This window comes from Arachis hypogaea, chromosome 12 (assembly GCF_003086295.3).
Source record: "Arachis hypogaea cultivar Tifrunner chromosome 12, arahy.Tifrunner.gnm2.J5K5, whole genome shotgun sequence".
Taxonomy (NCBI): domain Eukaryota; kingdom Viridiplantae; phylum Streptophyta; class Magnoliopsida; order Fabales; family Fabaceae; genus Arachis; species Arachis hypogaea.
Window position 1 is genome coordinate 94,366,091 of NC_092047.1, and position 10,857 is coordinate 94,376,947.

The following is a 10,857-nucleotide window of genomic DNA, read 5'->3' on the forward strand; positions in this document are numbered from 1 at the left end:
CGCCTTTATTTCAAAATGAATAACATACTACTAAATTGAAATTTCTGTCGTATTTTTAATTTTGTTATTTTTTCTATTGGTTTCTCTATTTGCTATTGGTACTCAGGATGTTCTATAAGGACTTTGCTAGGTAGACAATGGCTTTTGTGAACAATATGAACAATGGGCTCTAAAATTAGCCAATAAAGTAAAAACACACTACACCCCCAAATTACCCAACTAAATCTTAATATTAGGATAACCATCCATACACCTAGTGAAATGAACATCCGATATATCCATTGTTCACATTGTTTAGTATTTTTATTGTCTACATATACTTTTCCAAAATATATTAATTATGTGTTGGCTAAAAACTATTTGGTCACCTATAAGTATAAAAAACAAAACCACTATGAAAACATTTTTCGAATCAAATGTGAGCTTAATTAAATTCTCATTATTATAATTATTACTCTGCACATGGATTTTCTTCTTGTGTGAATTTTATTGTTCATGTTTTAATGTTTCTCTTTTCCCACTCAATGATACAGTGGACGACAAGGCTTAATGAAGCGTCTTAAAGAGGTGCATTATACTTTCTCTCTCTTTCTTTCACTCTCTTTGCATATATATATATATATAATATTTTTTTACTTAAATAAATGAAAAAAAAAACAAAATTACCAACTACCTCCAAAATGAAATCACATGTACATATGTTCTATTTCTTTATTTATATAAGTGTGCTACAAGGTTATATGTTATAGTATTTGTATGTAAATTGTGGTACTATGGCACGAATTTTTGTTTCAAAATTTTAAACCCATATGCACATAAATCGTGCTAGCATATTGATAGTGCGTAGAAACACGTAAAATCATGGTAAGTTATAACGATTTACATGGAAATGAGGAAGCACACCGGCCTATGAGAATTTTGTGCATTTGGGATGCCCGAAACCCTAGCACAATTTTTATGCAATTGGGATGTCTAGGATCCTGGCAAAATTTAAGTACACACTCCCACAATCATTGTTATATATTGTTAGGAGTTTAATTTGATATAATGCATGTTTGTTTCATTTAATAATAAGTTTTGCTTGGGTGTTAGGGTATTTGCATTGCCTCTAAGCAGCAAAACAAAAGTAGCACATATAGTTGACGACGAATTTACGATCATATTTATTTTTTATTATTGATGGCTAATTTATTTTATTTATATGTATGTTTAGTTGAATTTTCTTTAGGATATAATGTGTTATTTTTCTAGTACAATTCAAAAATATTTTACCATTCTAACAAATCTAGTATCTAAAGTTAGTGAAAACATATTGTTCACTTATTTATAAAGATAGGCTTTTGTATTGGTTTAGCAAAATAGAGAATGTTAGATATTGGATGTTAATATTTTTATTTTTATTTTATTTTATTCTAATGTTTTAATTTTTTTTGTTGGTTTTAACCAAACAATTCAATGTACAGAGTGTTTGAAGGCAACAAAAGATTATCATGCATAATCGTTTAGTGTCATATCTATAGTAGGTAGGTTATACCCTAGTTGTATAGGTATTTGTGTTAGTTGGAAATTGAAATATTATGAACTTGGTCAAGATGCTCACATTGTTATAGTCTTGGACATTTGGTAGCTTCTCACATTGGTTTTGATTGTCTGTTGGTCGCTTATCTCGAGGTAAGGGGCATTATTTTAATTAAAGATCACTATCGTTCGTATTTACTTTATTACAGTGTATTTGTATAATTTTACCTAATATAAAACTTTCAGATAGAATAATTTGTAAGGCCCACGAGGTTATACAACAATTTTCATCTTGGTATCCTCGAGCTTAAACACATGGCATTTCGAAAATCGATGACCATCTTGATAAATTTTGCTTCAGTTGAGTTGCATAAGGTCGATTGGGTTCTAAAACAAGCTTGAGAATGTGCACCATACTAGCCATAAATATTGACTTGTATTATCAAAAGATGGTTAAATACTTACATAGTTTTTTGAGATTTATTTATTACGTGGCATGAACGTTAACAAAGAAGATTTGATAAAAGGTGTTATACTTTGAACTAGTGATTGATCCTTGACCCTCAGTAGAATATCTTTAGCGATAACATGGTGCAGGATTATGGTTATTTTCTCCTGATAACTTTTTGGATGATCCTCGACAGGCTGGAGTAATTATAAATTCTCTTGTCCAGAATCAGATTGCTACATTAGCTAAATAGCAAGGACTAGACATCGTGCCAATTGAACATTATCAAATAACTTTTACTCGCACTAACCAACATAGTTGTAGGAATGTGGAGGAAGATAAACATAGAGCCAGTAGAGAGGAAGATGGTGGAGACAGTAGAAGGATCGGGAGGAGCTTTTAGGTGGGGTATGGGGCTTCTTGAGGAGGTTTAAGGTGGTACATGAGTCATTCTAGGAAAGGTCTAGGGTAGGGTGATGGAATTAGAAGTTCAGGGTGGGAGGAGCTAGAGGTGTAGGTTAAATTGGAATAGGATGGTTAATCCAAAAGGTTTTAACTCTATGCTATTCTCAGGATTAGCAAGTTCGTGAGATTTAGAGCAAGTATTTAGTACTAGATGAGAGTTCTTTATGGAGCTTAAAAAACTTGTAAGTGTCATTGACGGTTACATGCCACATTTTGAGACGGTGTTTTGGATCATAATGTTGACCTTAACAAAGCCCCAACAAGATATAGAAGAGGTCAATTGCCACATTTTGGCACAGTTTGAGCCACGCACCACATGAACATGATAGTCATGAGGTGTAGCCACGATATGAGGGTTTTTAGGAGCTAGCACCGAAAGAGCAATCATTTCTAATTTTTATGTAGTCATGGACTAACACAAATGGAATTTCAAACATTTTTTCTCCACTCTATAATATTTTGAAACAGTTTCATTGCATAATTATATATAAAGACTTATCTCGAGTGTAAATCCTGGTTGGATGGTGTTGAGTATTTTTTTTTATTTCTACATAAATTATGGTAGGGTATCATGAGATATGTACGTTAGTGGATTTACATTTTTCTACACACTATCAACATCCTAGCATGACTTGTGCATATGGATTTGAAATTTTGAAACGTAAACCGTGGTAGGATATTGTGATTTACTTACAAATGCTATCAAACATACAATACGTACCTTATCACGATTTACATAAATAAAGAACAAAAATGCCATTTGTACACCAAAAGCAGTCATCAATGTATTTGTGTATAAATACATGTGTGATTTAATTTATTTTCAATGTGTATTTATATTCCAGCATGTATTTATACTGATGGTTGACTTTGGTGGCTGATTTTGATGTACATAGCATAACTCAATAAAGAAATATGGCATGCATATATAATTTTGTTTTGGAAAAAACTAGTGATTTTGCTTTATATATATTCAATGTCATATTAATTTTGTCTTTTCTATGTTTTTGAGTTAGTTGTCTTTTCTGATTTCAGCTTGGTTATCACCTTAAAGAAAATGAAATTGATAGTGTCTTTTGGAAATTTAAAGCAGTAGCCGACAAAAAAAAGGTAAATAATAATTATATATTTAAAATTTTCTAATTTCAACTTTGCATTATTATTATTATTATTATTATTAACTAGATCCAACTTGTACTTATGACAATCATCTACTTGCAATTTAAGTATATGATTTGTTTGATATTTACTTTAAACTTTAATACAATAAAATAATTTTGGTTCACCATATACCAAACAAATATACTATGATTTCAAGAGTGGACATATAAATGATGCAAGAGATTTAACCATTAAATTACTACACTCCTTTTAACCAAATACATTAAAAAAGCATTCAATGTGAAATTTTAACCTATTGAATGATTTTCTTTTTTCTTATTATCTAACTACAATATTTGGTTTATTAAGAGGGTAACTGATGTTGACCTTAGAGCATTGGTATCAAATGAAGTTACTCAAGTGGAATCTATTTGGAAACTTAGTGACATACAGGTTGGTTTATATATTTATATATATATATATGAAAAAAATTTTGTGTTTGATATAAGGGTTTAACTTGACAAAAATTTAAATTAAAATGTGTTAATGTATATACTACGTAGGTGACTTGTGGAACTTTGGGTCTTTCAACAGCAACTGTTAGACTCAATAATACCATTGATGGAGGCATACATGTTGCTTGTTCTGTTGGTTCAGGTTCAATAGATTCAGTTTTTAAAGCAGTGAATCTTATTATAAAGGTTTGAAATAATGCTCAATTGAGTATTTTTATCATTACTACAACAAAAATTATAATTATTATTAATGATTCATCTTTAATTGGTGTATTTGTGATGAGACAAGATTTATGGTGAATAATAGATGAATGGAAAGAGCATTAACTATATTTTTTAGTCCATTTTACTCATAGATTAGATTGAGAATGTCGATTGAAACAACTTGTGTAAATTGATTATCATTAGCTAAGATTAGGTATATCAAATGTTAAAAGGATGAGGTATACCTAACAAATTAAATAATCCAAGAAACTTATGACAAAATTCTTAGTTTGTGTAAATAGTTAATTTCGCCTTTTCAAGAAAGATAATGTATGAATTAAGATGCACTAAAATAATCTATTATAGTATAGCTTTTAGCATAACTTTATATGAATAATTCCTATCAGATCTACAAATTAAATTGAATACATATATGTTATTTAATTTTGAAATGATCATGAATTTATTTTTTTGTTTCCGAGATTGTCATTGTTATAGAAAAAGTAAGAGTCATAACATGCTAAAGAGAGTTGACACATATGGTAATATAGGTATAGATACAAACGTGTATTCATTTTCTTTTTGTTGTTATAGGGTTCTTTTGGTAAATAATGTTTAATTATTTTTTAACATAATTGTTTAATATTTTGGAGATGCGTGTCTCTAATTTTAATAAACTGGTCATTTTTAGTCTACCAAATTATATGACATTTAGAGGATTCATTTAGAAGAAGAAAGAGAGAGAGCTATAAGATTGAAAGTAAATACTTGGATGCTTTGTTAGACTCTAATTTTTTAATATTTTTGTATTTAATAAATTTTGCTAGCATGTGACAAGAATAAATTTTTATGATAATTTTTATGCAGGAAGCTATAAAACTTGTTCAGTATACATTGACTACAATGATAGAAGGTGTTGATGTTGTTATCACTACACATGTTAGAATTTGTAGAATGAATGACCATGCATCTACTCATTCATTAGTTGAAGAAAGTATTCAACCAATTTTTAGGTAAATAGTTCTATGATAAATTCAAGTGTTTATTGCTTTTTGTCAAATATGTTCTTTACAATAATCATCAATCCACTATTATACATATATATATTCTTTTTGCATAACATACAAGGTAATTAGAATTATGACTATAGTCACAATTTAAAACCATTCACACTCATAATGTTTTCTTTTTTATGATGTTATGTATAGTGGAATTGGAGCAGGAACAGATGTTGTTGTCTCCAGTGTTGAGGCTTATATTGCAGCCGTGAACAAGATGTTGGATTCCAAGAAATAGTTTATATATAATAATGTTTGATAAAATAATTATAGTTTCTACATTTGAGAGTTGAGATACTATAGTTACATTATAAACATTTACTCCTTTGAATTTATCTCGTAAGTATCAATAATGTGCGTGTGCGTGCGATCCCAAAAAATAAACTAGAAAATAGTTACCCATCATAACACATCTTGTATCTTAAATCTTCTTGTGTTAATCTATGAAGAACTAAAATATTAAAAGAAGATATATTAATAACTCCTCATTGGCGTATATTTTTTTTACCAAAAATACTATATGCACACTAAAGTTAGTTACTAAAATCAGCCAACTTGTGTAGTTTAACTCATTTTTAGTGTGTATTTTGTATTTTCATGTGCATTCTATATTGGTGGCTGATTTTAGTGACTAATTTTGGTGCACCTAACATAGTTGATATTTTTTACACTTAATTGTTGTTATATTACCTTTACTTTAATGGAATGATACCATATATCATGCATCATATTTCATATTGTGTCATTTTTTGCAGATACATCCTTTATTTTTTAGTCATCGTTTAATTTTTTTCATATTGAAGAATGATGCATTTCTAATTATTCATGCATTTATTAGTATTATCTCTAAGCCTTTATGACATAGATGATGGCTATTTAGATGAGTATAAGTAGAGTTATTTACTTTGTTTTGGATTTATATTGTTAGTTGATTGTTAAATGTGAATTGAGCTATTTCTTTGTGAATTGTTTAATATGTGTATAGTTATTTATATCTTATCTTGAAATATTTATATTAGTGGACTGTTTACTATTTGGGAGTTAATACTCAATTTAGTTTCTAAATTTGCATGCGAGTTTCAATTTAGTCCCTCAAACTTTAATTACCTCTATTTAGTCCCCAAATTTTATAAATATGCCTCACATTAGTCCCTGAGATGATTTTTAGTTAAAAAACATTAATAGAGCGTTGAAATGGACAATCAAATGCCACACTTAAACATATAAAATGATGTAATTTTGGTTTTGGCATTCAAATAGCTCAAAAATGATGTCACATCACTTGTTTTATTAGGTAAAGTTTTAATAAACACCACTTATGATGTTTTTTGGTTATTTGAGTGTTAAAACCAAAACGATATCATTTTACAGAGTCTAGTGTGGCATCCGCCTGTCTATGACAGCGTTCTATTAACGTGTATACATTGAAAATTATTTCAAGAACTAATATGAGTCATGTTCGCAAAGTTTGAGGATTAAATAAAGGTAATTGAAACTTTAGGGACTAAATTGATGGTCGTATGTAAATTTAGGGACCAAATTGAGTATTATTTCTACTATTTGGACATATTATTGCCATATTAAATATAAATTTTGTTTCTATATTTAAAAGCTTAATTGATGTATTATCTATAAATTATTTTCAAATGGAATCATTAATAAATGAATGGACGTATAGGAATTTGATATTAAGATTGACGGCAAAGTTGTCGATTTTTAGTTAAAAATGATAAAGGAAAATTAAAAAAAAAGAATAGTTGAATTGTCAATAAATACTGACAGCCAAGCCATAGCTATTTTTAATAATTGAATCAGCGATCTAGCTATTAATATTATTGATAAAATAATCAATGGCGCTCGGTACCGTCAATTTTTATTAAATTTCAAAAAATTAACAAAACTAAAACTGACAGTGCAAGCCATTTCTTTCTCGTCAATTTTCTTCATCATCAACAACTGGACCTTCAATATATATTTTAAATCTAGAGAACATAAAGTTCTTCTGAATCTGCAATGTTCCTTTTATAACCATCTTGGTAGATGAAATTTTGTTTAGGAATTTTTTATTACCGAGCTAAATGTAAATAAACATAAAGTGAAAGATAATTTGCTCCTTGTTGGTTATTGATGTATAAAACAAAAAAATTTTTCTATTTTGCTGATTGGTTTTGTTGCTGCTGAAGAAGAAGACGCGTTCGAGACCAAGGGGAGTGACGCACGAAGGAGCTGTGACAGAGAAGGAGGGCACACTGTCTCATCACCCACGCTGCCGTTGTTTCCATCACCGTCATGCTTCATGATCACCGTAGGTTACTCTGCCATTGCTGTTCTATTCTGCTTTTCCCTGGTAGCATTGAGTTATGTTCTGTTGCCAATATTTGATTTGGTAATTAGTTATCTGAAAATGTTGATCTGGTTTTGATTTGATTTTAATATTAATTTTATATTGATTTAGTATAATGATGTGTGATTTTGATTTGGAATTGGTTCTCTGGAAATACTATTTTGATTTAAATTTGATTTTAATATTGATTTAGTATAGTGTTATTCTGATTTTGATTTGGTAATTGGTTATCTGAAGATGTTGTTCTGATTTTGTGTTGTTTTTAATATTGATTTTGGACAATGCTATATTTTGGTCATTGATTTAAAATAGAAAAATATTACCACAATTATTTTAAGTCTCTTTGAACTGTTCAATGCAAATAAGTTTGATTTTGTTGTTAATTTTTGGATGTCATAAATCAGAAAAGTGTTTTGGTTCACTAAGTATAGTGAATTTGTCTATTTGTGCTGGTAGATAGGTTGAAGGTGCTTTTGTTACGTGGTAACTAGTGTCTTTGGTGGGTTTTGTTTGATTTATAGGTGCTAATGCTAGTATGTAGTCATGGAAGTGATAGTAACATTAGTACTAGAGTTGTGGTTATGAATTACTTATATTTTTATTCTTTGTTGCTGTTGTAGTTTGTCTCTTTAAAACCAAAAAAAGGGAATCAAATAGTGCGTCTCTCTGTAGCTGCCACTATCTTAGACATTGAGCTACACTACAGGTAAAGAGCAATTGGATGAGAATGAAAGAGATAATATAGAGGAGCAGGACAAGGATTATATTAATCCAACTGAGGCTGAGTATAGACAATACTGTGAAAGATAAATTTTCGGTCTCCTTAAAAATATTTTATGACATCATTTCTCTTTAAATTTACTGCTGTAAAAGATTTATATACGATGGCTTCTTTGTATAATAGGGATATATTTTAATAAATAATTTATTGGATCTATTAATTGGTGGGGGCGGCAGGGTGGGTTGAAAAAGAGTGTTTGATGGTGAGCATGATGATGAAAATGGTTGTATGTGAGGATATGGCTTTTTTTATTTTCATTAATAAGCACGGATAATTTACTTGAATTGATTAATTTGAGCTAGGCTTTCAATAAAATCAAGACTCAAGTTAAATAGCAAAATTCGAACAAGAAAATCAAGACTCAAGGTGTGAGAGTCTGTGACTTTTACTTGGTGCACTAGGCCATAAATAACTCTCTCTATGTAATTAAGGTGTAATTGCTATCCATTTTCTAAATAATAGTTCAGTTTACTTTCACTACAAGCTATCTATTTTTCTAGCTTCTATGTAGTCCTAGTTCATTCTTTCTTCTTTCTTCTTTGGGAAAGTTTCTAGTTGCTTGTCAATCATTGAATTAAGAGAGAAAGCTTTCACAAATGAAGCCGGTATCAATTTAAGCAAAATAGATATTGCTCATAATTTATTATAATATTTTTAAGTTTTCTTTATTTCAATTTCACACTTCAGTTGACGTAAAATTATTATGTTTGCGTAGCTGCATATGGTGGGCTAGTTCCCCACACACGCCCAAGTTCACACTTTAGTTCACGTATATATATTGCTGCATATGGTGGGCTATTTTCACATTACAATTTATATTTTATCAAGTGATAAATCTGTCACTGAAATGAGATCAATATCTGAATAGGATTTGTACTCATTAATTGTACAAGAAAAGGTACATGTACATACTATGATATGATATAAGAAAAGAATCTCTGACTCTTTACACTTTGACTTTAATTTTAGAAGCAAATTCTAGTTTCCTACGTAGCTGGAATAAATCATTAGCAATAGTGAAATTATGGAATTTTATTCATTTGGCTAAATGGATGAAGCTGTTTTTTTTTTCAATTAAATATATATAAATCAATAACAAGGATGGTATATAATGCTAAAAATATTAATGTTTTAGTCTCTTTGAATATATTATGGTAATTTTAATTAGTCTCTTTGTATAGAGACAACAGTGAAGAAAACATGAGGACCTACACAATGCTTAAAGATTCATGCAAGACAGTTGGAAGATAGAGAAGAAATTACTCTAGATATTGAAGGAGAGACAACTGGTCCTACTGATGAAGATGTAAACAACTTGAACAAATTTTTGGGCGCAGTGGCAAGGAATTCAGATTTTTGTCCATTAATATACACAAACTGGAAGGGGATTAAAGATAAAGAAGCTATTTGGGAATATGTTCAAGTGAGAATATTAGTCTTGTTTTTTTTAAAAACTTAAGGAAATGTACACATTTTATTCTTACTAGCAAATAATATATAATGTGATTGTGGATCTTACAACAATTTTTATAAGTCAAATTTGATGGAAAATGTTCAATTATTTTTCTTTAGTGACTTGATTCAAATAGTTTAGATTATTTATTAACACTAAATAATAAAAAAAATTGAAATTAAAACCGTTGCCAAAAAACAACACCAATGGTAATGCTTTAAAACCGTTGTCTTAGACGACTATAAAATGGCAATGGTATTAAAATTGTTGCCAAAAAATGACATCAACAGTAACGCTTTAAAATCGTTGGCTTTGTGAGTAATGAAACTACAATAGTTTAAAACCGTTGCTTATTCAATTATGGTTTTAAACCGTTGGATCATGAAAGAGAACGGTTTAAAACCGTTGCTTATCAAGTAACGGTTCAAAACCGTTGTTTAAAATTTTCTTTCAAAACCATTGTCTATGCCAGTAACTTTGGCAACGATTTTTTTGTTACCATTGCCTTAGGTAAAAAACCGTTGCCTTTGAGCATTGGTAACGGCCGCATATACCACAGGTCAAAAATCGTTGCCAAAGCGTTACCTAAAGTTTTAGGAACGGTTTTTCAATCTACGGCAACGGTTTTTTATCGTTGCGAAAACCCTTATTTGTTGTAGTGTGTTATCAAAGTTAAAATAATTTTCAAACAATAATTTTCAAAATCCTTCAATTATGAGAGGTATGGGATGTTCTATTATGACCATAATTTGGTCCTAATGGATTATAGAGGGTAGGTCCCAACCTAATCATAGCCAAGGTACTATAGTTCGAATTTGAATTTGGAGAAATTTATACATAGAGGAAGATCGATCTCTATGTTATTCTTGAGGATCGATTCTCACGTGTTTCACAGAACTAAAAATTCAAATTTTACTCTATGAGGATTGATCCCTATAGTAATGGGGAGGATCGATCCTATACATTAAAA

The 10,857-nt window shown here is 29.7% G+C and overlaps 1 protein-coding gene across 1 annotated transcript in view; it reads left to right on the top strand.

Moving 5' to 3' along the window:
- Positions 1-5,793, top strand: part of LOC112727743 (probable 2-isopropylmalate synthase) — a 30,019-nt gene extending 24,226 nt beyond the window's left edge. Inside the window, exons 8-13 of the mRNA XM_025777631.2 lie at positions 534-567; positions 3,467-3,541; positions 3,902-3,985; positions 4,096-4,233; positions 5,119-5,264; positions 5,460-5,793. Of these exons, the coding sequence (XP_025633416.1) occupies positions 534-567; positions 3,467-3,541; positions 3,902-3,985; positions 4,096-4,233; positions 5,119-5,264; positions 5,460-5,547 (565 nt within the window). The 3' untranslated portion in view covers positions 5,548-5,793. The remainder of the gene's footprint in view (positions 1-533; positions 568-3,466; positions 3,542-3,901; positions 3,986-4,095; positions 4,234-5,118; positions 5,265-5,459) is intronic.
- Positions 5,794-10,857: the final 5,064 nt, after the last annotated feature.